The 27,821-nt window shown below is 50.4% G+C and overlaps 1 protein-coding gene across 1 annotated transcript; it reads right to left on the bottom strand.

Annotated features, from left to right (window-relative positions):
* Positions 1-5,371: 5,371 nt before the first annotated feature.
* Positions 5,372-8,183, bottom strand: LOC125542331 (alpha-1,3-arabinosyltransferase XAT3). The gene is made up of 6 exons (XM_048705318.2): positions 7,849-8,183; positions 7,549-7,743; positions 7,341-7,448; positions 7,059-7,196; positions 6,807-6,920; positions 5,372-6,718 (listed from the first exon to the last, which is right to left on the bottom strand). The coding sequence occupies exons 1-6, from the start codon at positions 7,982-7,984 to the stop codon at positions 5,523-5,525; spliced, it is 1,887 nt and encodes a 628-aa protein (XP_048561275.2). The 5' UTR covers positions 7,985-8,183; the 3' UTR covers positions 5,372-5,522.
* Between the last annotated feature and the right edge of the window lie 19,638 nt (positions 8,184-27,821).

Below are 27,821 nucleotides of genomic sequence, written 5' to 3'. Positions count from 1 at the left end.
AAAAAAAGAATAGCAAGCTCACACAGAGTCAAATAGGGCTAGAAACACAAACTAGCCAAGAAAAAACGCCACAACCGGCTGGCTAAAGATAGATAGGTGAACTAATTGCCTATCCTATTACATGACCACCATCCAAACCAATTGAAGATATTCCGAGCTACCATCTCCCAACGGATAGATCCATTAACCAAATGCTTTCATCGGAGTGAGTAGCGACCACGAACGGATCAGTGCCGTGGCTCGGAAAATAACCTGCAAAAAATGAATACATGATGTTCTGTTAAAAACCAAATCATTTATGCAATTCCAGATAGTCCACATCAAAGCGCAAACTCCAACCCGAATGTGTCTCGCTAAGTCAGGCTCAATCCCATTAAGCCATGTCCCAAATAACGCGTTGACAGAATTCGGTGGAGTAATATTAAAAGCAATGTGGACCGTCCGCCAAAGGACTTTGGCCAACGGGCAATCAAGAAAGAGGTGTTTGATCGTCTCATCCCGATCACAGAAACTACACCTAGTAGGTCCTGTCCAAATACGCTTTATCAAGTTGTCCTTGGTTAAAATAACTTGTTTATGGACAAACCACATAAACACTTTTATTTTCAAAGGAATTTTGACATCGCAAACATTCTTGGAGGTAGGAATGGAGTTCGAATTAATAACATCAATGTACATTGATTTAACTGTGAAAATACTCCCGACCTAGTCAGTTTCCAGCGTAAGTTATCGGGTTGTTGAGAAAGCTGAACCTCCATCAGTCTCCTAACTAGACGGAGCCATTCTTCCCAACGATTGCCCACTAGCGACCGTCTAAACTGAATATTAAGGGGGATAGATTGAAATACCGTTACAACGAACACCTCACGTCATTGAACAATATGATACAAAGACGGATATTGAATGGCCAAAGGTGTCTCGCCAAGTCAAATATCCTTCCAAAAGCGTGTAGTAGCGCCGTTTCTAATAACAATCATTGTTCTATTAAACAAGGATTGTACCGATTATAGCTAGCCAGGGAGGCTATCAACAAGGCTGTCGGCCTGCCCTACAGCCGCAGGGAGAAAGGTATGCATGGTAGCTTCTCTCACAATGCATGTTCAGATTAAGATCCCGTTGGCTGGTTTGTCTCTGAGCTCGTAATGCGTCGTGCACCTTGATTAAATTGATTGATTAATCTATCCATTGCGGTTCCACCGGAAGCTACTGGTACAAAGTAGAGGCTTCGCCGCCGGGTCGAACGAACGAGCGAGCTAGCTCACACCTCAGAGTTAACGTGCCGTGCTTTTGCTCTCGTTCGAGCTGCACTTTCGATGCCGCCATGGCAACCACCGATCGACTTGTTATTTTCAGCCGCACTTTGCAGGTTTGCGAGATGAGACGATGGAGTTGGTCCGTCGAGGGAGGGTTGACGAATCGAAGGACTACTCGCATGGCACATATATATCAGCGGTGCATTCGGTGGCTTGCCGTGCCGAGCGTTCCTAGCTCTCTTTGACAGTGCATTTTCCACCAGCATTTGCATCAGCAGCGCGGTAGATAGACGCTCCGCGTCAATCGACGTAGGTGAAAAATCGGTGCAGGCGGGCGGTTCCGTTATGTCGCTCTCTTTTCTATTTTTGCCAAGCATCATATATACTGTTCGATCGTCTCGTCACTCGAAACTGTAAATAAGTTTACAAGTACGTACTGTGCAACAGTTGAGCAACCGTAAAGTGAGATTAGAACATAAAACCATGCAATGATATTAGCAATGGGTACTTATTTCCTCAGCGCTTTTGTGAATTTCCTTGAAAATACATGTATATAGGTAACTATCGTTGTCTTTCCCATTGCGTTTAAACTATGCGTCCAACAAAAGTCAAAGACGGTCCCATCGCAAGGAAAAACACCGAGCCTAGCATACTTAAGGCCTGAAGCCCAGCAACCAATCATGGTACATCTAAAAAAAAGTAGAATCCATAAAAGAAGGATGGCGCAGCAAAGCACGCGACAACTTCTAGTCAGTATAATGCCCAAAACGCTGGACGAATGGAGTAGTAAAGAACATATTACTGTGTTAGTACTATGGATCGAGGACCAGCTACCCCTACACGTACTGCTTCTGAAATTATGGACGCGAACTCCGTTTCTGTGCGCAAGATGGCTGCGGAAGCAAAACTCAAGCGCTGGCTGGCATATGACGGCAAAACATGTGACATGTGAGATACCCAGCTTTGCCGGGCTTCCGAGACGATTCTCTCTGGGGCTAATTTTAGCTTTTGGAGTATGTTTCTATTTCCTAAAAAAAATGCGTGTTTCTTAATTGCATTGTGTGTGTGTTTTGCCTCAAAATAGTGGGGAATTCCATTATTTTCCAACTGCATCTATATATGACGTGCCCGCACAGTCATAATGATTTTTTTGATTTGTTTTTTAACACAATACAGACGCAGACGCTCATATGCTCCATGTACTCATCTCCTAAGACGTAGTAAGAGGATAATGTAGTCGGCCGTCAACATTTAATCTTGCAGAGCGTATGTATGCATACATATCCGTTGTGCATATACAATATATTCATTCATTCTAGCTATGTCGGTCTACTGCACGAGGTAGTTGCTGAGCGCCTGTTGAAGCACGCCCCGGAAGCGGCCGAGGTCTAGGGTGATGTTCTGGCCGTCCATGAGCGTCTGGCGCATGAACCCGAACCCTTTCTTGTGCAGCGACGTCGGGCCAGTGAAGATCTTGTGGCCCCTCGGGTACTTGTCCTTGAGCGAGCTCTCCTTGACGCCGATCTCGTATTGCACGTACCGGAGCTCTCCTCGACGCCGATCTCCAGTTGCGAATTGAGGGTGAATTTGCAACTGGATCAAACAAAGTTGAACCTCAGTTGTGAGCTGAGGTTGGACTTGTAACTGGGCGGGCCCCAATTGCGAGTCGGGGTGCACATGCAATTGAGACCAAAAAAATGTTGAAACCCAATTGCGATTCGAGGGTGGGTTGCAACTGCGACAAAAGAAGGTCGGACCCCAGTTGCAAATTGAGGGTAGAATTACAACTCGAATAAAGAAAGACAGCCCATGTTTGATGGTGGACAATCAACTAACAATGATGGAAAACAATCATGAATTTAAAAATTAAAAATAGAAAAAAAACAAAAAAAAAGTCATGAATTTGAAAAAAATATATGAATTTGAAACAAATGAAAGAAAAAGGAAAAAAAGAGAGAGAAGACAACGCACGAGGGGATGTGGGATGTGAAAAAAGAAACAGCGACCTACGGCCACAACAGGGCCCTCGCGCAAGTGACGCGTACGGGAACAACATCAATCGATAAAAAAGAGCATAGGTTTTTTCGAGAACGCCTCGAGAGGGGCAGGGAGTTCCTGCATTTCATTAAGAAAAAGGGAGTTGGTCCAATTTATAAGAAAAACTGGACCCAAAAATCTAATATTCTCGGCTAAATAGGGAAAACCGAATGAAAACCCAAAAAGAAAGAAAAAACAAAATGAAAAAAAGGCACTAAAACTTGGGGACAGGGACAAGAAAAATGCAGCGTCAAGGGACATCATCATAGCCGAGCACCTAGGCCCAAAGTAGTTAGGCGAGGGTCAAGTGCAACCAAACTGACCGCCACTCGCCGAAGGGAAACTGTTCAAATCGAATGACTCTTTTGTCTCGGCCACAAAGAATCATTTGCTAACATTATCTTGCGGAAAACATCCCGAGAGGTCCAACTTTGACTTCCCCGCGATCCTCACCAAAGAGCTCAACACCTCGATCACTTGCGATGAGAACAGTTTTTCTGGACATGTCCAGGTATGCTTGCATCTTTTTCTCGGGACCCTCTGCTTTGCTGACCTCCGACAGCTCATCAAAAGCCGCCAACATCCTATACTATGCACGCTTGAATGTCGGGATGTTACACGCCTTGTTCTTCTTATCTAGACGCCCGCTCCGCCGCCCTCCACTCTTCTCCCCATGCGAAGGCACTGGGGTCCCAAGCAGAGGTTGTGGACAAGCAACCTTCCTGAGAAAATCCTCTAGAGATAATGCTGCCACTTTAGTTTGCGCCACATTGGCAAGAACATTGCACACCTCAACCATAGGCTCAACCAGAACATCCAGTGCATTACCGAGCGGCTCCTCTGGACTCGGCATCGGACGTACAAGCAGGGCCGGCCCTGAGGGGGTGGCAGGGGGGCGGCCGCCCAGGGCCCCCGAAATCTAGGGCCCCCCTCCAGGGTTCGCAAGGAGCCCATGGCCCAGACCATAAGGAGGCATCGACCTAGACGCACGGAGAAATCCCTGTTTTCCTTCTTCCCATCGCGAGTTCGCCACTTCGCGACGATCCTATTCCCCCGAGGGCCCCGATCGCGAGTCGCGACGCCGATGTAGATTGCTCTCTGCCATGCGGCCGGCTGTTCTTCCTCCAGGTCCCCGGTCCCGTTGTGTTATCCCCCGTTCGCGAGATGCCTCTCATGTGCAAGACGAAGCCACCCCACTTATAAGGTCATCCCTAACCTCCTCTTTCTAGTTGGTCACGTTCATATGGTGCAACAGCAGTCAGATCTTAGAAGGTCTCGCATATGATGCAGTACAAAATTTAATTTTATGTGCCCGTTGCTCTATTTCTTACTTCAATCTGGACTTTGTCGGCACAACACCAATCGCCTTATCTATTGAAAAAGTTGCCTGCTATGTGTTCGACTGTCGTTCTTTGCATTCTCTCTCCAAATCTTCATGATTGCAAATTTAACTTAAAAATTGGAAGAAGGTCTCAGCTATACACACATAACTTCAATCCAAACATGGTTATATAATAAATCCACTCAGACTCCCATATCGTCGGGTAGGTAAATGATCTTTTATTGTTGCAAATGAAGCTTTTAAACTTTAAACCTTTCATCTTGATGTTTGCCCTCTATCAGGTATTCGATTTGTCTAATTAAGTAAAGGAATACACTACTTACAATTTTTGTTTTATTTTGAAACAATAGACAATAATAAGTTAGGTAAAGGAATGAATCTAAAAAGAAATGAGATTATTATTTCGATTTTTATAGTAGGGGCTCCGGGTTGTAATTTCGCCCTGGGCCCTCGAAATATCAGAACCGGCTCTGCGTACAAGGAAGTGCACCACGGAAGACGAGGAGGGGCCTCCAGGGCGTGGCAACCAGAGCGTAGCCTCCGAGCACATAGGAGTAATCTTAATGTCTAAATCATGTGGTTAAAAAGTTAGGTGTGAGGTAACTATTTCATATAAATATCAAATCTGTTAAACTTTTTGATTTATTTTTTAACACAGTACAGACGCAGATGCTCATACGCTCTCATGTACTCACCTCCTAAGACGTAGCAAGAGGATACTGTAGTCTGCTGTCAACAATTAACGAGAAATGGAGAGAAATATTTGGAAGTATGTGTGTGTGTATACATATACATGGTGCATACTATAACGGACGATGTATTCATTCATTCTAACTATATATGATATATGTCGCCCCCTCAAAAAAAAAAACTATATGATATATGTCGGTCTACTGCGCGAGGTAGTTGCCGAGCGCCTGCTGGAGCACGCCGCGGAAGCGGCCGAGGTCGAGGGTGATGTTCTGGCCGTCCATGAGCGTGTGGCGCATGAAGCCGAAGCCCTTCTTGTGGAGCGACGTCGGGTCGGTGAAGATCTTGTGTCCCCTCGGGTACGTGTCCTTGAGCGAGCTCTCCTCCACGCCGATCTCGTACTGCACGTACCGGAGCCCCATGGCCTCGGCGGGGTCGCCGTAGTCCATGCGCGCGATCCACTGCAGCCCGCCCCACGGCACCACCTGCACCATCGTCGCCCCCGGCGGCAGGAACATCATGTTGGTCAGCCCGGCGCCGTGCACCCCCACCAGCACGTCGGCGGAGTTGATCTCCGCGCCGACGCGCGAGATGGGGTCGCCCACGTCCGACTCGCTCACCGCCGCCTCGAACCCGGCCTCCTCCGCCACGCGCAGCATGTCGCCGAGGTTGAGCAGGATGCGCGTCCGGTGCCGCGCGATGATGAGCAGCCGGGGCTTGCGGCCCGTGCCGTCGGCGAGCCGGGTGGGCGCGTCGCGGGGCAGGGAGAGCGCGCGCCGGATGAACCGGGTGAAGTCCGGCGTGGCGAGGCCGTCCGGGCTGCGGTCGCGCTCGATGATCAGCTCCCGGTGCGCGCGGAGGCTCACCACCGCGTGCCGGAAGCAGTGCGTCTCCCCTTTGGCGGCGGCCGCGGCGAGGTCGAGGGGCGCGTGGCGGGAGAGCTCGCGGAGGAGCTTGTCGTACTTGACCAGCCACCAGGGCGCCACGTTCGCCATCACCAGCTGCACGTCGCCACGGTACCGGTGCACCGTGTTGTAGAGCGGGACGAGCACGTCGGAGAAGTCGTGGAAGATGTTGCCCGTGTACCCGCCGATCGAGAACGTCACCGCCGGCACGCCGTGCGTCCTGGTGCACTGCGGCGGTGGGGGCGTCGACGACGAGGACGTCGTGCGCACGGTGATCTCGGGCACGCGGCCCATGCACGTCTGGTCGCCCTTGCGCGGGTACGGCCGCACCTTGTGCGACTGCGCGGCCGTCGCGGCGTCGACGACCACGACGAACGACGACGCGTTGGCGTCCATGCGGATGTCGCCGGTGAAGTCGCACACGTCGCTGCGGCGGTCGGAGAAGTCGCACAACGGCGGCAGAGGCTGCTGCGGTTGGTCCCGGGCGGCACCTGTGCAAGCATGACGCACGCCACGTTAGTTAATCAGTTCGTTAAATAATGTGGCACATGTTACGAATTAAATGCGATTGCCACGTACGTTCCGGTTCCGGCGTCTCCAACCTCCCCGGCGTCGGCAGCTGGTGCTGCTCCGTCGTCGCCGGCTCGGCATGGAGCTTCATCATCCGGCCGCCGGCCTTACGGGTCTCCCCCTCTGGAAAAACAAAACGTGCAGAGACCGTGTCGCGTGTCACGTCAAGGTGTCAAATGGACTTTGGAATTCTCCACGTCGTGCCGACCGGCCGTGCGTGCACGATGGGTTCGGTTGGCCGGTTAGTTGGTTTCTTCTTACCTGGCATTGGCAGCAGCTGGTCCTGGTCGTGCCGAGTCGTCGTCGCAGGCGTCGGCGTCGTCTCCACGGCCGGACGCGCGGTGATCACGGCCGCCGTGGGCCGCACGACGTCGTCGCGGACCACCTCCTCCGTCGCACCTGCCAAATTGCCAATGCCATGCCAGTTCGGTTACCACGTCAACGTCTTGCACACTCCATGATTTATTCGCGTCATTTTCACTCGCGTCGTGGGCTCGTGTCGATGCCATGTTTTCAGTTCGTCCCGCGCACGAACGAACGTACCTGGTGTAGCGCCGGCGTCGGCGCCGTGGCCTTGCTCTGCCTCCTCCTGCTCTGCCCTCTCGGCGGCGACGGCGCTGCTCTCCTGGATTATCACCGTGTCCTTCACCCCTGCGACAAGAAGTACTCCTAGAAAATTAACTTCATGCAGACAAAAATAGTACTTGTGGCCGGCAAAATATGATAGTAGTTGCGACTGCTGGCTACGTACATTCCGTCTCTGTCTTCTCGCCGGCGCTCTGCTCCGGCTGCCGTCCATGGGCGTCTCCCTGCTTTGGCGCGACGTCCACCAGGAAATCCCGGCCTAAGCCGCGGGGCAGGGAGGAGGAGGAGGGCTTGACGGTCTTGACGGCCGACCTCACCGGCGTGCTCCGCGTCTCCTCCAACCACGCCATCTTGGGGCTCACTGCACGCACCATAGTCTTCTTCAGTTCCAGAATCCAGAGCAACCGGCCATGGAAAAATATGGCCGGAGCAGCAAGCAATGCCGGCGAGAGAGAAGGCAACTCACGTGTGTCGAAGACGGTGGACTCGGGGCGGGTGGAGAGGAGGAAGGTGACGGAGATGAGGAAGCAGCCGACGACGATGGACAGCAGCCGGAACCGCTGCGACTCGAACCGCACGCCGCCGAAGCCCTGCTGCTTCATGCCGCCGTACGTGGACAACCACCGCTCACGACAGCTCCTCTGGCTAGCTAGCTCGCCGTCCGTGGCATGCAAGGGCCGGCCAGTCACAGCAAAACGGCTTGCCGTGAACTGCTAGGTCCTCTATGGGCATGCAGCTTGGTGATGGAGAAGAAAGTAGCCGAGCGTGGTAGCCTCTTGTCTGGCAAGAAAATGGGGTGGCTGCTTATAAGTATTATCTTGCTGCTTGTGCGGCTGTCCCGTGGAACAAGGCAAGGCAAGTACCAATAATACCGACAACGCAATATTCAGTTTGTAGCAGAGTACTATTCATAGTAGTATTTACTGCAGAATAGCAGATACGAATACGTATCTACACCACAGCCGTTCCAAAACGGGTAGAGAGCGTGTGGTCAAAATTTCATCAAGTTCGACCACGAACAAATAAAAATACATATCATATGATTTTATCATCGTAGCGTACCCTACTCGTAAGAACGCCTTGTTCAAAGTTTTTTTTTCACAAATTCAGTAGGAAAATACAAAAATCATGAACTACTTAATAAGTACTCCCTTCGTCCGAAAATACTTGTCATCAAAATGAGTAAAAAGGCGGACCCAGCCATGTTTCCGGACGGAGGAAATACTGTAAAAACAAATAGTGCACCCTCCCTTTTTATTGCCAAGTTTAGTATAGTTAAAGATTCCATGTGTATGTGGGTGTGGGGTTGATGCAAGAGCATGACCCAGCCATGTTCTCCCCTCCCTCCCTCCCTTCTAAATCCCGGGGCACGCTACCGGTGTATGCACATAGTGGAGGACCATGCTCCTCTTCTCATCAGTTTGCCACGCGTCTTGAGTTGCTGGTCATGGCCTTCTCTTCAATCAAAACACTAATATCTCATTTTTTTTTGTTATTTCTTCTTTTTTTCAACACAAACACAGTACATATGCAGACTCATCTCTAAGAACGCACATATGCACATCCCTACGAGTAATTTCTTCATTTGGCAGACAACTATACCATGCGTATGTGGACGTCAGCTAGTCAAATGGCGTGCACCAAAGGGCCAAACGGCGGAAGCTTCCAACACGTCCAAATCACAAAAGGGAAAGAAAGCTCTGGAAATTAATAGGAGACGATACTAGCACCAAAAAATGAGCCGGAAGACGATTTGTTTGGCACGTTTCGGGGGAACTGCGTCCTGAAATCCTGCAGTAAATCCATGGAATCTAGTTAACCAATGTTGCGCAGAATGCCTCTTCCCCATTCAGAAACACATGCGGATTTGTCTCTCTCTAGTCTCTACTGGTGTCTGGCGTGGCTGCCGGCCGTAATGGATGGATCGGTCCACGGCTCCACGCTGTGATTCCTCCGCCAGTTTCAGACTTTGAGGCACGTACAGGCAAGGCCTGATGTTGATGCAGCGCCAACCAGTTACTGTGGACTCGTGGACAAGATATAATACTTGGAGGAGTGGCACTTATTGTGCCGGAGCCTCTGAACAAAATAAGGAACAAAAGGTGCAGCTGCTCTGCGTGTCTTTGGCAAGCAGCATGAATCCATATAAACGAATAAGTGAATGTACCATCATATATCTATTAACAATTTTCATTTTTGTTTGGCAAGACTGGAACCATTAGGATCCAAATCCATCATACGTAGTTCCAAATTCCGCTTTATAAAAAGCGTAGTAGAAGAATCTCCCAACGTACGTGCTTGTGCTGTCTCCCAGGACTAACTATCGTTCTTCGGTTGCTGGAGGAATGCAGAAAGACACAAGGATGGATGTGCAAGCCATACACGCATCACTCGCTTTTCTCTTTTTGTTCTGCAATCATGTCATGAAGCATACATAATCATCGATCACAATGATGCATTGATACAGCACCAACCGAATTATCAGCTTGGAACTAATAATTTCAACACCGTACGTACGTGTGGCAAACCCAGATATCATTGTTTGGAAGGTTCTCCTATCCCTGAGAGGGGGAAGAAAACATGCCCAGATCAATTGGCAATCTGTGTGCGGTGCTAGTATTCCATTGGTATTTTATACGTGTCTGTTGCATGACGTGCATCGGTGCGCGGCACAATCTTCGTATCCTTGTCCAATATATACATGTGTATGAACAAGCTTTTTGACCCATCCTGCCGTGTATAGGTCATATCAGCATCTGTTCATCATGCAAAAGGAAAAAAAAAGAGCCCTGCAAGAAGAAAAAAAGGAAAAGGAAAGAAAAAAAGAGAAAAATCCTATCGGAAAAAACAAATGCAAGGGATGTGGGAGCAACTAAGGAAGGAATACTCATAAGGGAACCCCCAAAAGGGTCACCTTGGTGGGCTGAGATCGCGTCACTTGGTGCGCTCTCAGTCGCCGTCACGTGTCGCGCTCTGGATACTCCCTTCGATTTTACTTTTTAATATTTTCCGCACGTGTTTTCAGTTTTTTAGACGATTTTTTTGGTTTTCGGTTTTCACCGAACTTTCTTAGCTTTTTGGACAAAAATATTGCAAAAAATAATCAGAAAAATTTGGAAACAAAAAATGTGTTTTCTATTTTTTTTCCACAAGAGGCATGACCTCTCAGAAATAAAAAAACATGAAACGAAAAAACAAGTTTTTTCTTCAGCGAGAGGCACGGATTTGCTTTCAAGGGTTGTGCCTCTTGGAAACGAAAAAAATGTGTTTTTTTCTCTTCTGCGGAAGACAAAGATTTACTTCTGATGGAGGCAAGGATTTTTCTTCCGCGAGAGACATAATTGTGCCTTTTTCAAAAAAGTGAACAGGTTCCTGGTTCGATTTTTTCGTCCGGTTTTTTTGATGAAAAAAACTTCGTCAAATCCTATCAACATGGGATATAGATTTGAAGATCTCGATGCGAGGAATCCAACAATGAAAATGGTTTAAGATTTGAATGCGTGATTTAAGAGATAAAATATTTTGAATAAACAAAAAAAGAAAAAACTCACAGGTTGTGATAAGTGATGCACATGTAGTGCGCCACTTGTTGTAACCTTAGAAGGTGATAGTGACCTTTATAAATAGTGCCTTTTATTTCTGCCCCCCAAAATAGTGCTTTTTATTTGAGATGATACAAATAGTGCTTCTTCATTAGTGATTTCGAAGGATGGCACCGCTCCAATCTTCCTCAATAGCAAAGGTAGGCCGAACCAGGCAGGATCATAGTTTTAAATAGCCTGCTATAGCACACTCCGCTATAGTTGTTTGAGTATATTGTCGTTAAATGATTTCATGTACAATTTGTCGCTATAGCTCAGTTATAACTGTTTTTAAAGGTTGCCGTTATATGCCATAGCCCGATATTTAAAACACTACGTAGGACCCGTTCAGTTGGTCTTGGGCCTGCATGGATGGGTACACAACAGGTTTCCACGATTTTCTCAAGAAAAAAAGGGGTTTCCATGAATAAAAAATGACTCGACGACGATACTATCCCAGCCAGTGCTCGCCTTTCTCTAGCGATTTGGCGTCTCGCATGTTTGCCATCTCGCAGAGTGTAACGAAGTTCACGTCCATAATTTCAGACCTGTACGTGTAGGTAGTTGCTCCCCCCAAAATAATACGGGCGTGTTTGGTTAGTTTCTCCATCGGGCCTGGCTAGGAGAGCAAAAACGAGCCAGGCTGAGCAGGGTTTGGGTAAAGAAAAATAGGGCCAAAAACGTAGATGACCAATTGATTGATTGCCTGCATTAGAGGTCTTGTTATCGAGATGCAATTTTTACCCGATGTTTGCTTGCATATATGCATATGATTAGGAGTTAACAACAAAGCTTAACACCCACCAGGTTTGGCATGTCATTTTGTCGAACACTTTGAGCGCGCCGGAGCTTCCACCGCCCATCGTGCCCACCACCAGCTCCCGGCGACCGTGGCCGCGCCCGGCTCGCCGCGGTCGTGGACGAGTTTGAGCTGGTCGTTATTGAGGATCTTGCCGCGCCCGTCACCTCTCGGAGAGCCTCTTCGCCGGATGCCTCGTCTTCGCTGCCTCCCCCGCGCTCTCCTCGTCGTCGCCGGCGGCGGCGAAAAACCGTCCGCGCGAGGGGAAAAGAAATAAAAAATATTAGCCGCCGACGCCTGCGGGATCAGCTGGTCACGACCTTGCCACCGTACGTGCAAGGTGCTGGACCTTGGCGGCGATCTTTAGGGGCAGCGATCCAGGTAGTCGTTGACCCAGCGCGGCGTCGACCCCCGAGGTGGCGAGCAGCAGCCTGATGAGGATGTGGAAGTAGTGGAGGTTTCAGAGGACGATGAGTCGCGACGGCGCCTGTCGGAGGCGGCGTCGCTCCAGAACTCAATCCGTCACGGGGCCTCACCGCAGGCCGTGTTGAGGTTGCGGCGTGTACACGGCATGCTCGTGCCGGAAGAGGGCATCGCGGCGAACAGGGATGAGATGTCCATTGGCTGGAAGGACGACTCCCGGGTGAAGAAGTGGACGACGTCGAGGCCGCAGTAGAGGACGTGGTCGTCGATGACGAAGAAGACAGGGTTCCCGGTGAGGGAGGGGGTGCAAGGCAGGTAGCACCGATCGAAGAGCGGCACCAGCAGCGGCGCGCGCCATATGGCGGAGCGGGCGAGCCGCCTCGCGCGGTCCGGGTCGGGCGGCCTCTTGCCCCAACAGCGCGGCCACAACCAGGTCCCTCCATCGGCGCGGGGGTAAAGCCGCAGCGGCGGCGGCTGGCCGGGTGACTCGCAACTGGCTCGGGTCGGCGGCTGAAGCGGCGTGGCCGGCCTGAGGCGGCTTAGCCGGCGAGTTGAGGGCATGGTAGAGGCAAGCCCGCGGCGGCGAGGCGCAACTCGTGGTACAAACGGCGAGAGGCAGAGGCCACTTCGTCAGTCGCGGAGACGGCTTGGCGTCGAGGCGACGACCGGCGGCTCGGGGCGGGGCCGGCTCGACCGCTCCGGCGAGGGCGCGATAGCGTCAAGGAGCTGCAGAGTTGGATTGAGGATTAGGGAGAGAGAGGGATTAACTCGAGACACACGTCTTCAGAGAGCCATGCACGTGCGCCTCGAACCATCGCTCGGGCCTGGCTCTTGACAAACTGTCGATTCAGCCGTTCCCAACGGGCCAGACCTAAGGTGCTTTAAAAACCATGCTATGCGAGCTCAACAATGTATGCGGGGAACCAAACAACCAAGGTCCAAAAAGATACTGTATCACACGGATCTGGTTGGACTCGATGAAGGCAACCAAACTCGCCCTACTCCGAGCTGCCAGCCTGCGCGACTGCATCGAATCGAATATAGCTATACCACAAGCTTCGTCAGCAGTTAGCCGATGCTGAAATGACATAGGATGAACATACTTGTGCATGCAACGGGACGAAGTAAGAGCAGCCCCTGACAGGCCGAAGTAAGAGCAGCCCCTGACAGGCTGATATGTAGCTTCGTGTCTGAAGCCTGGCAAAGTTGGCTGGTGTATCTCACACGTTTTCCGTCGTAGCCGATGCTCGATTTTTCCCAGCGGTTGGCTCACACGTTGCCGTCTCGCACACTGTTACGGTGATGGGGTTCGTGTCCATAATTTCGGACCAGTACGTACGTGTAGCTGCTCCGGTTTTTTTAAAACAAAAGCTCAAGTCGAGCCCGGTTTTGAATTAATAAAGCCATCAACTGATCAGGATTACATCATCAACCCACTAACAGAAACAGAAAAACAAAACAGCTAAGAGATACATAGTGCTCTGCAAGAGCTAACTAGCTTCATACACCCTACAAGCAAAGATAAAGAAACTAAAGCCCAAAAACAGCTTGAAGAGGATGAAGCTCTCCACTGATCGCAGTCCACCGCTCAGTGACACCAAAAGGGCCTTGAGGAGACACAACTAGCAGATTGGGAGTAACACATTGTCAGTTCCATGGGCTGCGGTCGAAACGGATACGACCTCCTCCATCCCCGAAAAGGGCTCCCTGCCCCCTCGCCTGGCACGAGGCGCCGATCCATCGGAAGATACAGCCGCTCTCCCAAGAGCTAAGATGAGTAACCACCACTGTCGGTGTCAAAACCGGCGGATCTCGGGTAGGGAGTCCCGAACTGTGCGTCTAAGGCGGATGGTAACAGAAGGCAGAGGACACGATGTTTTACCCAGGTTCGGGCCCTCTTGATGGAGGTAAAACCCTACGTCCTGCTTGATTTATTCTTGATGATATGAGTATTACAAGAGTTGATCTACCACGAGATCGGAGAGACTAAACCCTAGAAGCTAGCCTATGGTATGATTGTATGTTGTCCTACGGACTAAAACTCTCTGATTTATATAGACACCGGAGGGGGCTAGGGTTACACAAGATCGGTTACAAAGGAGGAGATATACATATCCGAATTGCCTGGCTTGCCTTCCACGCCAAGTAGAGTCCTATCCAGACACGAGACGAAGTCTTCAATCTTGTATCTACATAATCCAACAGTCCGGTCAAAGGATATAGTCCGGCTGTCCGGAGACCCCCTAATCCAGGACTCTCTCAGTAGCCCCTGAATCAGGCTTCAATGACGATGAGTCCGGCGCGCAGTATTGTTTTTGGCATTGCAAGACGGGTTCCTCCTCCGAATACACCACGGAAGAATTTGAATACAAGGATAGTGTCCGACCCTGCAAAATAAGTTCCACATACCATCGTAGAGAGAATAATATTTCCACAAATCTAATCAGCTGACTTGTTTTTGGCAACATGACATTATGCCATGGCCCGGTGATTATTCGAACCGTTTCTTTTAACCAGCCCCGCACATAACGCGAGGCAGTTTCTTGACACGTCTTGTCAAAGCAGAGATCGTGTTCCCCTTATTACGGGATTTCCATCAATACAGGCGTGGGTAACCCAACCGCGCCATCGATTACGGCGCTTGGGGATAAGCGAGTTTTATCAGGCTAGTGGGGCGCATAGTTTCGGCCGCCCTTATAAAGGGACAATGTTTAACCTTTTTCTACCCACGCCTTCTTCCTCCTTGCTCATCCATTCTTGCGCGCTCGAGCTCCAACGCCCAAGTCCACATCCTTTCCCTCAACCTTCTCCAATCATGTCCGGAGCGGGAGGCAAATGGATGGCTTCCTCCGTTACGGAGGGACACATCAAGAAGCTGCATGGAGCCGGATACTTAGCCGCGAATATCGCGCATTGGCTACCCGCTGCCGGGCAGATCGTTCCTACCCCTGAACCTCACGAGAGGGTAGTTTTCCTCCACCACTTCCTCCGCGGACTGGGGTTTCCCTCTATCCATTCGTCCGTGGTCTCATGTTCTACTATGGGCTGGACTTCCACGATCTGGCCCCGAATTCATCCTCAACATTTCGGCGTTCATAGTCGTGTGTGAGGCTTTCCTCCGCATCCGGCCCCACTTCGGCCTGTGGTTAAAGACCTTCAATATCAAGCCGAAGGTGGTGGGAGGCCAACAAGCAGAATGCGGCGGAGCCATGGTGGAAAAAATGCCCAATGTTATATGGCTCGAAGGCTCCTTCGTGAAGACCATAAAGGGGTGGCAATCGGCGTGGTTCTACATCATCGAGCCGCGCGACACCAACTGGGTGGCTGCCCCCGAGTTTCGATCCGGAATCCCCACGCGGCTCACCTCCTGGAAAGAGAAGGGCCTGTCCTGGGGTTCATCGGTGGAGCTGGATGGACTTCAGAAATGTATCCAGAATATGGCAAGCAAGAAGCTCAAGCTTGTCAACATAGTCCAGGTCATGCTCATCCGCCGGATCCTCCCGTGTCAACAATGGGATTTCAACTTGTGGGAGTTCGACCTGGCCCAGCACCAGACTCTGAGCAAGCTCTTCGACACGACGCACAAAGACGTCTGGAGGGTGCTGTTCAAGGGCGCCAAGGTCCCTCCCTCTCTCATCGAGGACCACGGGCTAAGCGCGAAGCGCCGAGCACATTCAGTGAGTTCTATACATCCGGTAGGATATTTTATTTCCCTTAGCTTAATCATGTGCGGGGCTGAGCTCCATGCCTTTGACAGGACTGGGTGGAGACATCGGGGCAGATTAACTGTCCGGCCCCTCTGCCCGAAGACACTTCGGACGCTCTCCTGACGGAGATGCTGACTCTGGCTCCTTACAAGGTCCCGGAGAAGACCAAGAAGGCCAAGGGAACCCGAAAGAGTTCCCGATGCCAGGTGTTATCGGACTTGTCGTACGATAACTCCGCGACGCACTCCTGCCCCGAAGACGAGGAGGAAGATGAAGATGCTCCCCCTCCAGTCGGGGGAGACAAGAAAAGAAAGGCCGCCCCAACCGGGGGGGGGGGGCGAAGGGTCCAAGAAGGGAAGGACCCTCCTTCCGGACTACTCCACCACCGCCGCCGAAGGCGAAGACGAGTGGCTGCTTAGGGCCAAGCCCCTGGCGAAGTCGTGAGTATTCGGATGCCAGAGTAATTCATAGCATACCTTTGTCGCACTGCTTCTCCTAACGCCGAATTATGATTATGCAGACCGCCACGAGCCCGTATCGACGTATCGTCGGACGGCTCCCTAGGCTCGTCGGATATGGATAGCGATCCACTTCCGACCGCCACCTCCCCTTGCCCTACGGACAACACCAAGGTATTGTCTCAAGAGGCACCGGGTCGAGGGGAGACAGTCCCGGAGGCACCTCGAGGCGACATCCCGGATTCCAGGAGCAGAGGGAGCACGGCTCCCGAGGGCTCCGAGTTCGGCCCTCAGCCGAACACCGCGCCGGAACCTCCAGTGGTTCCGGACTCAGGCAGGCGGCCTCCTTCCAAGAGGGGCAAGACACCTGTGCCGGTGACCTCTATCCATCCAGAGGCATCGGACACTCTGCTGGGAGCGCTTCGCACCGCTTCCATCGACGAAGAGCACCGCACTATTATCAGTGCGGTGATCCAGAAGGTTCAGTCCGCCAAGAGCGGACTGACTGAAGCCTGTGCCAGCCTTCTGACAGGCTTTGAGCTAAGTGTATAGGAAAAATATTACCGCATAGACAGTAGCCTCTGATGCTCTGTTCGGTGTTCACAAAGAAAAGCTGAACAGAGGATCAAACAATATCGCAGTAGTCTAATATAAGTATGTCTATATGCGTATGCAGGCTTCGTTGCTGGCCTCCGCCGCACTGAAGCAGGACCTCGAAGGTTCCAAGGAAGAGCTCGGCCTTGCCAAGAGGCAGCTCGAGGAGAACAAAGGTAAGTAGTACCTAGTCTATGGATATATATAAAAACAATGCGATTGCAAAATGACAGGATCATCGCAAATTTGCCAGGGGCCACGACTGAGGTGGCGACCCTGAAGCAAGCGCTATCCAAGGCCGAAGACAAAGCTGGGCTGTCTGCATCAAAGGTGCACGCCGGGCTTTCGCCCGTGTGAAGGTGCAATGGGCTAAGATGGGCGCCGTGAAGCTGGTGAAGGAAGGGCCGCCGCAGGGCAAGGAGCATCGCCACCCCGAGATGTACTATGAGGGTGTCCTGAAGGGTGCTCGTCTCGTAGCGGACAAGTGTACGAAAGATGTAATCTTTGAGTAAACTTGCTCGTGTGATCCTGTATTATGAAAACTTGTTCATATGCGCTATGCAACACTTGTCTGAATTTAAAATATTACCTTCTGTTCGGCTGTTTATCAAATCTGAGAGATGGCTAGTCGTCGGCTTCTGCCCCCATGCCACGAGTGCTGGGGTGTTCGGAATAAACCTGAGCACTCTTGTTCCCATTGTTGGGTCCTTCGAGGGAGGTGCTCAGCACAACGAACAAGGCAATCGGACCATAATGCGTTATCACTCTCACTTAGCCATAGAATTCTATAATTTTAAATTTCGGCGAAGCCCCTAGTATTCGGAAGGCCGAATTCAGGGCACGATACACGCCTTAAGCCGGACAGGGCTGACTCCTTGCTCTAAGCTGCATAAGTCTTTAGGGACTTGAAACCTCTCGAACAGCGATCAGTCTCTCGCCTTATCATGACAGCCAGTTTTAGCTTTCTCTACTGAGGTGCTTAGCCCAGTAGAACCGGGACACAATCACAATAGTTCTCCCAGTGCTACCTTAGCCGATATAGCGGAACGTAAGGTACCAAAACATGAGAGCCGGGCAAACCCAACTATTAACCCAAGACATGATTCAGAGCTGATGCATATAATGCTATAAGTTCGGGGTGCCACACTGTCGAAAGTGTTCGGACTTCTCATGCCGTATTATGGGGTATGCTTAAGCCCCTAGCGTATTGGCCGTACCAGAATGTACGGGTGCTAGATGTCGTGAATGAACATATATATAAAAAGGAAGAATGCAATAATAGTCTTAATGTTATGCATTGTTTATTCAAAAAGGTGCGTTAAAGCAGAATGATACAAGTAGTGCGATAAGCAAAAAGTAGGACTGTTTGACATGTCCCTTCCAAGGGCAAGCTGAGGAATAGTATTAAAGCAAATATTTCACTCGTTATCGTAATCCACCTGGGAGTTCCGTGGTGTGACGTAGCTTTCTTCCTCCTTGGTTGCTGCATCATGTGTTCAGCAATCATGCTGCCGGACAAGGTTTTCAGAGATTAAAGTCCTGAAAGAGAAAAATAACAAAGCGGGAAGCCCCTAGTGCGGTTTAAGCCGCGTATTGGGGCGTGCCGTAGTTGTGCCCCCCTCCACGCCTGTGCCCATGGTATTTTTAATGCATAATTATGTACGCGTGGCACGAATTTCGTCGTTTGGCTTGGGCCGGGGTGGGGGCCGCATTGCTATGCGAGCTCGGGGCATGCCAGGCGGTCCAGTTGCCGATTACTCAGGGCGCGGTTGAAGTTGTCCGAGTCCTTAATCGCCGAACTAGTGGATTGCCTTAAGAGGCTGCTTTGCGCTTCTGCTGCGAGGGCCGCAGTGTGCTCCTCCGTGCGGAGAGAGCACTCTGTGTTTCCATTGAGTGTGATGACCCCCCGAGGTCCTGACATCTTGAGCTGGAGATATGCATAATGCGGTACCGCATTGAATCTTGCAAATGCGGTTCGCCCGAGCAGTGCATGGTAGCCACTGCGGAACGGGACTATGTCGAAGATTAACTCTTCGCTTCGGAAGTTATCCGGAGATCCGAAGACCACTTCCAGTGTTACTGAACCTGTGCAATGGACCTCTACACCTGGTATGATGCCTTTAAAGGTCGTTTTAGTGGGTTTGATCCTTGAGGGGTCTATACCCATTTTGCGCACTGTGTCCTGATAAAGCAGGTTCAGGCTGCTGCCGCCGTCCATTAGGACTCGAGTGAGGTGAAATCCGTCAATGATTGGATCTAGGACCAGTGCGGCGAATCCGCCATGACGGATGCTAGTGGGGTGGTCCCTGCGATCGAATGTGATCGGACAGGAGGACCATGGGTTGAACTTGGGGGCGACTGGCTCCGACGCATATACGTCCCTGAGCGCATGCTTCCGCTCCCTCTTAGGGATGTGGGTTGCGTATATCATGTTCACCGTCCGCACTTGTGGGGGGAACCTCTTCTGTCCTTCGGTGTTCGGCTGCCGGCGCTCCTCGTCATCGCTATGTGACCCCTTATTTTTGTTTTCGGCATTTAACTTGCCGGCCTGCTTGAACACCCAACAGTCCCTGTTGGTGTGGTTTTATGGCTTGTCGGGGGTGCCGTGTATTTGACACGAGCGATCGAGTATACAGTCCAAACTGGATGGGCCTGGAGTGCTTCTTTTGAATGGCTTTTTCCGCTGACCGGGTTTAGAGCCTTTGAATCCGGCATTGACTGTCGTATCCTCGGTATTGTCGCTGTTAATGCGGCGTTTATGCTTGTTGCGACGTGACCTGCCATTGCCGTCCTTGGTATCCGTAGTACCATGGTTCTTTGATATGTTATTACTGTGAGCCAGCCAGCTGTCTTCTCCCGCGCAAAAGCGGGTCATGAGTGTCGTGAGGGCTGCCATAGATTTTGGCTTTTCCTGACCAAGATACCGGGCTAGCCAGTCGTCGTGGATATTGTGCTTGAAAGCTGTTAGGGCCTCTGCATCCGGATAGTCGACGATTTGATTTTTCTTTGTTAGGAACTATGTCCAGAATTGCCTGGCCGATTCCTCTGGCTGCTGAATTATGTGGCTCAAGTCATCGGCATCTGGTGGTCGCACGTAAATGCCCTGAAAGTTGTCGAGGAATGCGGCTTCCAGATCTTCCCAACAGCCAATGGACTCTGCTGGCAAACTGTTGAGCCAATGCCGAGCTGGTCCTTTGAGTTTGAGTGGGAGGTATTTGATGGCGTGTAGGTCATCACCGCGGGCCATGTGAATGTGCAGGAGGAAATCCTCGACCCATACCGCAGGATCTGTTGTGCCGTCGTATGATTCTATATTTACAGATTTGAAACCCTCTGGGATTTGATGATCCATTACTTCGTCTGTGAAGCATAAGGGGTGTGCGATGCCTCTGTACTAGGCTATATCGCGATGCAGCTCGAATGAGTCTTACCCGCTGTGTTCAGCCCGACCGGACTTACTTTTACTGTATCCGGCGTGACGATTGTTGTCTCACATAGTGGCGCGTCCTCGTGATCTATAGATCAATCTTGCATATTTTGCTTTGTCCTCCAATACGTCTCGCAGGTCTGGAGTATTTCCCCATGCCTTTTTATTTGAATGACGTCGGGGTGCGGGCTGAGCTTTTGGCTGGAATGTCTCTCTGTCGCAGCCACGAGGTGGCCGATCAGCCGCGTCATACTCCGGGGATGTAGGTTTTGGTGCTTCCTCCTCCAGTCGGGGTAGCAACCTGCATTTTGGGTAACTCTTGAAGGGGCGTTCGAGTTTATACTCTTCGGCCGCCAGGACTTCAGTCCATCTGTCAGCTAGCAAGTCTTGATCAGTTTGAAGCTGCTGCTGCTTTTTCTTAAGGCTATTTGCCGTGGCTATAAGCCGGCGCTTGAAGCGCTCTTGTTTGACGGGATCCTCTGGAACGGCGAATTCGTCGTCGCCGAGGCTTGCCTCTTCTTCGGAGGGGGGCATGTAATTATCATCCTCCGCTTCTCCATCTGCCGCTCTCTCAGGAGGGCTGGCTCCTCCATCCTCCTGCTCTAAATCTTGCTGGAGGGGATTGTTGTTGTCTTCGGCACTGTCCGGAGTGCTATTATCTTCGGTGTCGGTATCACCACTTTTGCCTTGGCGGGACTTAGAGCGGCGCCGCTGACGCCGGTGCTTGGGTTGCTTCTTGGAGGGGTCATCCTCCGTTGTCTCGTCGCCATTGCCTTCTTTGGGTGTGTCCACCATGTATATATCGTATGATGAGGTGGCTGTCCAGTGCCCTGTGGGCAGTGGTTCCTCTTCGACTCCCACATCGTCGTCCATACCGTCGATGTCTTTAGAGTCGAAGTCGAGCATGTCGGTTAAGTCATCGACAGTAGCTAAAAAGTGGGTGGTGGGTGGGCGGCGAATTTCTTCGTCATCCACATCCCAATCCTGCCGGACGTAGTTCGGCCAGGATCCTTCTGACAAGGAAAGAGACCTTAATGAGTTCAGTATGTCGCCGAAGGGCGGGTGCTGAAAAATATCCGCGGAGGTAAACTCCATGATCGGCGCCCAATCAGATTTGATAGGAACGGACGCAGGTGGTTCGGAGTCCGTGGCCGGAGAAGGATCCGGCAGTTTGGCAACACGGCTCTCGCGAAGGGTAAGGTCGATATTCGGCTCGATCGCCGCAGAGGGTACGGCCTCCGTGACGGGGTCTATCCACCCGTCCACGGATGGCGAAACTGGCTCCGAATTGAGGGTCGGAGCAGCTGCCGGTGCGATCTCCTGAATACGGTCTGATGGTAGAGCTAAATCGTATTCATCGTGACCGCGTGGCGCACAAGGCAGGGGCTCGAATCCGTCGAAGATAAAGTCTTCGCGGATATCGGCCGTGTAGTTTAAGCTTCCAAACCTGACCTGGTGGCCAGGGGCGTAACTTTCGATCTGCTCCAGATGGCCAAGCGAGTTGGCCCGCAGTGCGAAGCCACCGAACACAAAGATCTGCCCGGGGAGAAAAGTCTCACCCTGGACTGCATCGCTATCGATGATCGTAGGAGCCATCAAGCCTAACGGCGACGACACAGAGGAACTCTCAATGAAAGCACCAATGTCGGTGTCAAAACCGGCGGATCTCGGGTAGGGGGTCCCGAACTGTGCGTCTAAGCCAGATGGTAACAGGAGGCAGGGGACACGATGTTTTACCCAGGTTCGGGCCCTCTTGATGGAGGTAAAACCCTACGTCCTGCTTGATTTATTCTTAATGATATGAGTATTACAAGAGTTGATCTACCACAAGATCGAAGAGGCTAAACCCTAGAAGCTAGCCTATGGTATGATTGTATGTTGTCCTACGGATTAAAACCCTCCGGTTTATATAGACACCGGAGGGGGTAGGGTTACACAAGGTCGGTTACAAAGGAGGAGATATATATATCCGAATTGTCTGGCTTGCCTTCCACGCCAAGTAGAGTCCTATCCGGACACGAGACGAAGTCTTCAATCTTGTATCTTCATAGTCCAACAGTCCGGCCAAAGGATATAGTCCGGCTGTCCGGAGACCCCCTAATCCAGGACTCCCTCAGCCACCGTTGCCACCGGAAGACCAAACCAGAGCACCGCCAACATGCAGCACCGAGCTCAACAAAGGGGAACCTGGGCACTGAGAGGGAAATGCACACGATGAGAAGCAAATGCACGGCGAGACTGATGATGCCAAAGCTGCAATGGAGGAATCCCAAACATCACAGACCCCGAACGCAGCCGCCAAACGCCTACCAACGGAGTGAGCTCGCCAACGCCCCAAAACTCACCAAAGGCGGCACCTTCAAGAAGGTGATGACGCCACGGGCGTCGCTGCCGCCCAATCCAGAAGGATTTTGGCTTTCGCCCGGTAACGAGCAGGGGAGTAAGGCAAAAGGGGGAGGGGAGTACCATAACGGCGCCTACAGGTAGGGGACGGCGCCCGCGGGCGTCGCCGCCGTCGTGGCCGGTTGAATCGACCTGGATTTCTCCGAGTACTTCATTGCCCCCAGCCCCATCTTCAAATCCGGGGCCGGCATCATGGGACGACCGAAAACCGGATCTGAAAGGGGACCCAAGCGTTGGAGGCGAAGGCGTCAGATCTGGACGGGCGCCCCCATGGCCCGGCGTCCCAGCAGCCTCAACCTGCCGCCGCCTTGCCGCCCGCGCGGCCAAGGCAGCTGGCCAGCACCCGCGATCGCCGTTGGCTGAGGACAGCGTCGCGCCACCACCCGAGGCCGCCGCCTCGGCTCCGGAACCCCCCCGCGCGACGGAGCAGGCAAATCCCCGCTGCCACCTTCCCCGGCGGCCGCGCGGCGTGCCGGCGACCCCCTCCGGTGGCGACGAGGTAGAGGAGAAGGGGGAGGGAGGCCGGCGGCGGGCTAGGGTTGGCGCCGCCCGAGTTGCCCCTGCGGGAGCGACGCGGGGGCCAGGGGAGAGGGGGGGGGAGCCGGTCACCAAGAATCGATATTTGCTCTAGCTGCTCCGGTTCGAACTCCCAAATAATGTAGGAGTATAATAAACAGTACTGTACACACGCCGCACCAGATCGATCAAGAGATATTGCTTTCCTGTTTTTCTAAAAGAAGAGCTGGTAGTGTATATCACAAGCGTCGTCAGCAGTTAGCCGACGTTGAAAGGTCGTGCGTAGGTAGGATGAACACGCTCGCATAGTGATGTGCCAGTTGGTCTGATCACTGATCTATGTATCTGGTGGTTAGCTTGGCCGTTACGGTCACGGGGTTTTGGAAGGTGGGTCGTCAATGTCGGGGCACATTCGGTCTCCGGATATCGTGCACGGGTTGATGACTTTGATGCCACATTGCGTCGTCAGATATACCCTACCACACTTTTATTGTACTTGCTGATGATTGGCAGAGGCGCATCTGTCGACTGTTCGTTGAGACGTCCGATTGCGTGGCACATCGTATGTTATACCGTACATACATGCATGCATGATGCATTCATCGACGCACGCAGGAGCAGCTTGTTGTCATGTAATCAGCCGACACACGCGGACACACGATTTGTGCTCTAGAAGAAAAATGTTGCTGGAATCTCATTCAGTTCAGTTTGTGGCTTATGATTTAGTAGTATTTCAGTGTACTCGGATCTTCTCCTGATCTTACTTACAGCGTGGTGACGATTGCACATTTTGATGGCTAACAAATATAGAAAAGAGAGCGAAATAACGAACCGCATGCCTGACCTAAATTTTCACATCCATTGACGCAGAGCGTCTATCTACCGCACTGCCGCCGCCGCCGCCGCTGCTGATGCAAAGGCAGTAGGTGCCAATGCGTTGTCCAAGAGCTAGCTAGGAACGATCGGCACGGCAAACCGACGAACTCCTCTCGCAACATGCTGCAAAGCTCAGCCGAAAATGACAAAGGCGTGTGCACAAGTAGAACCTGCAGACTGGCCGACGCCGAGCGCCCTCGGTGGTTGCCATGGCGGCATCGTGTAGACTCGCGCGCGCGAGAGCAAAAGCGCCACACGTTGACTCCATCGGAGCTAGCTAGCTAGCTCGTTCACCATTATTCAAGGTGATGATGCATTACTTTATAGCTTGTGCTGTTCGAACCGCGATTCATGGATTTAATTAGTCAAGTTGATGATGCATTACGAACTCAAAGACAAACCAACACGAAACTGATCAACAAGATCTGAATATGCATTGTGGGAGAAGCTTCCCCAGCTATGATTGGTGGCCCGGCGGACTGCGGTGTGAGAGGAAGACAAGTCGTAGCTAGCAGGAGAGAAAATGATGATTGGTTTAGGTCGGCGATCAGTGTCATATCATGTGAGGGCGACCGATCGAGCCATGACGTGTCGGACCGCATTTTAGGTTACGTGCGTGCCGTTACAAGTGCAGAAACAGCTTGACACACAGAGCACTCTTTTTTTTTTTGAAATCAAGCAAAGCTTGTATTACTTAAAGGTGCTGGGCCATATCGCCCACAGCACAAGATGCCACATGGGCAGGTACATCAGAATCCCATTCCACAAACTGGTTGGGAGGATACATATGACCGATCTTAGCTAGCTCATGTGCTACGAAATTCGCCCTACGCCCACAGTACATGATTTTATGTTGGGAGAACCATAGCTTGAGTTGCATTTTCGAGTCCTCGATCACTGCGGCGTATGCCGATGAGTCCACCTTGCCGAGATCAAGGGCATCAATCAGAAGCTGGGAGTCAGTCTCGAAGAACACCCGGGTTAATCCCAGATCCGCAGCAAGCGTAATAGTCTGTGACATAGCATAAACTTCAGCCCCAAACACAGAGCACTCTGACCAATCATTCAGCCGGTTAGCTAGCTAGGGGCGCTTACAAAGTGACCAACAAGCTAGTACCGAATCCAATCGGCTAGCTAAGCGAGCTAGAAAGGGTGCTTACAAAGTGGCATGACAATGAAAGGGCTACTTCCTCCACTCCACGTACGTCCTTGCTTCAAATATCAACTTCGAACGGATTAAACATTCCGGATCTGATATTATTTATTATGTTTTCTCTCTATTTGTGATCGAACTATATGTGGTCGTGTCTATCTCTGTAATATTTGTGTTCCATCGCTTTTGTATTTTGCTAGGATCCCAGTGCCCGACACACCACAGTTGGGACATCACTAACTACTATCACTAACACTAATACCTAGTATTGCAGCCTACATTGTAATTGATGATCTCCAACATTGTTTCGCTAACCAAGTCATTATGTGCTACCCCATTAAGAAGAAACCCAATATTTATTCTAGTTTACATGCATTGTCATTTATTTTTCTTCAATAATAATCACAGTTACTCTTTAAATTGATGGGGCAAAAAAAAATCTACGAGTCACTCTCAAGCTAAATTAGTACTTCTACTAATCTCATGTTATTGATTGATTTTGAAACATGGAGGTTTCTTGTGCCGGATTTTTTTATATGGTCTAACTACAAAATAATTCTTTTTGAGATTATATGTGTTTTTATTGTATATACTTATATATATCCTACATTCATGTCTGTACCATGAGTATTTCATGCTCGTTATATTTGTAGAGTTGCTAATAGGTTGCGTTGTAGACTAACGCACAATGTTTCTTCCCTCAAAAACAAGTTACTCATATTGTTTCTAGATAACTAATACATGTTAATTAAGAAATGCATAGTAAAGTTTACATTAACCAGTTTTTTGTCCTTGCATTTTCATTGGGTTGATTTTGCTGATCGGAAGTGATTAATTGATTAGGTTGGCGATCAGTGTCAATCGTGGCCTAAGTTTCTATCAGTCTTTCCCTCGCGAAGGCGACCAGGCCATGATGTGGTGTAGTACGCACCGGACCACATTTTGGGTTATGTGCGTGCCGTTACAACTTAAAAGTATATAAATTAGTTTCATCGAAGATAAACAAAGCACACAAGTCAATCAGCTAGATAGCTAAGGGTGCTTAAAAAGTGATGACGTACAAAAATGAATCATGGCCATCCATCCGTTCATGGGTTACATGGGTAGGGGTGTCCACTAAAGGTACTTGCCCCATCTATGACCCATGTTCTCTCCTCCCTCCGTCATGTTCTAAATTCAGTGGACCTCCGCTCCGATGTATCTGTGTTGTGGAAGACCATCGTTCTCCAATTTCGTACCCAAGAATGGAGGGCACGCTGCACGCATGTTTAATTGTCGATGAATAATGGTCTTCGAACACTTCGACACTAAGGCCTCCCTTGGTTCACATGAACTTTGTAGGAATTCTAAAGCATATAAATTTTATAAGAACATTTTCTTTGGAGCTCTTTGGTTTATAGGAATAGAATCATATTTCTGTATAGTATACGAGTCCTTTGTAATTGAAAGGAAAACAAATCAGGCTAGACTCAATGAAAGAAAAATCATATCGGATGAATCAAATGACATCTCTTTCCCTATAAACTTTCAAATACATGCCATTTCATTTTCTATGGTTTTTCTATTTCTATAAAATTTCTATTATATGAACGAAGGAGGCCTAACTATATCGTATCGTATCGTATGAAAGAAAAATCATATCATATGGACCAAATGACGTCTCTTTCCCTATAAAATTTGAAATACATGCCATTTTATTTTTTATGGTTTTTCTATTCCCATAAAATTTCTATTATATGAACGAAGGAGGCCTAACTAGAGTTACTTTTTCGGCACTAGGCTACAGTGCGCTCATACGTATGTCAGCCTGTTAAAAGTGATCATGTACCAACAGGACAGCACGACGGAAGCCTCCAAAACATCCAGATCACAAGAGGGAAAGAAATTAAAGCTCTGAAAACTAATACTAATATGATTCCAAAAGAAATAGTGTGCCCAGATGATGATTTGCTTGGCCGGACGTGGAAATCCCCAAGTGGCTCACGTTTTGGGGGGCCAATGCAGCCACAACCCACATGGAGCCAGCAAGTTCCTCCATTTTAGCAGCCATGCATGCAGCTCGGAGCATCTAACTGCTACTACCATCTTAAGCCATTAATGGACTCACGCTCTCACAGTTCACCGGCTTGTTTCCAGGCCGGCAGAAAGTTCTGTTTGTTTGCTAAAGCAGTGACTCGGCCGAATCCTGCATTATGGATGAAAATGCCGCCCCTTGTATTTGTATAGGAGTAAATTGCAAAAACCTACCACAATTGAGGACCCTAATTTACAAAACCGCCACTATTCGGTTTTTTTTTTCAAAAAACCACTAACATTGGGGTGACAGTTTTCAAAAAACGCTGATCGAACGATTAGAGCTGTTTGAGACAAAACCTGACTGATGGGTCCCGATGGCAGGTCCACGTGGCAGCGGAAGACAGACAGGCGTATTGTTTCTAGTCTGTCACGACTGCTGTCGTGATAATGGATCGATGGATGCTGATTCTTTCTTGTACAGGAGAG

This window comes from Triticum urartu, chromosome 3A, assembly GCF_056163025.1.
Source record: "Triticum urartu cultivar PI428250 chromosome 3A, HENAU_Tu73, whole genome shotgun sequence".
Taxonomy (NCBI): domain Eukaryota; kingdom Viridiplantae; phylum Streptophyta; class Magnoliopsida; order Poales; family Poaceae; genus Triticum; species Triticum urartu.
Note: the sequence above shows the minus strand (reverse complement) of the source record. Positions and strands in the feature narration are given on the sequence as shown.

Bases quoted from the DNA above. Each gene is read 5' to 3' on its own strand.
- LOC125542331 (XM_048705318.2), bottom strand. From the start codon at position 7,984: ATGAAGCAGCAGGGCTTCGGCGGCGTGCGGTTCGAGTCGCAGCGGTTC. The intron at 7,744-7,848 runs GTGAGTTGCCTT...TGGTGCGTGCAG, and splicing joins GTCCACCGTCTTCGACACAC to TGAGCCCCAAGATGGCGTGG. The intron at 7,449-7,548 runs GTACGTAGCCAG...TTCTTGTCGCAG, and splicing joins CGAGAAGACAGAGACGGAAT to GGGTGAAGGACACGGTGATA.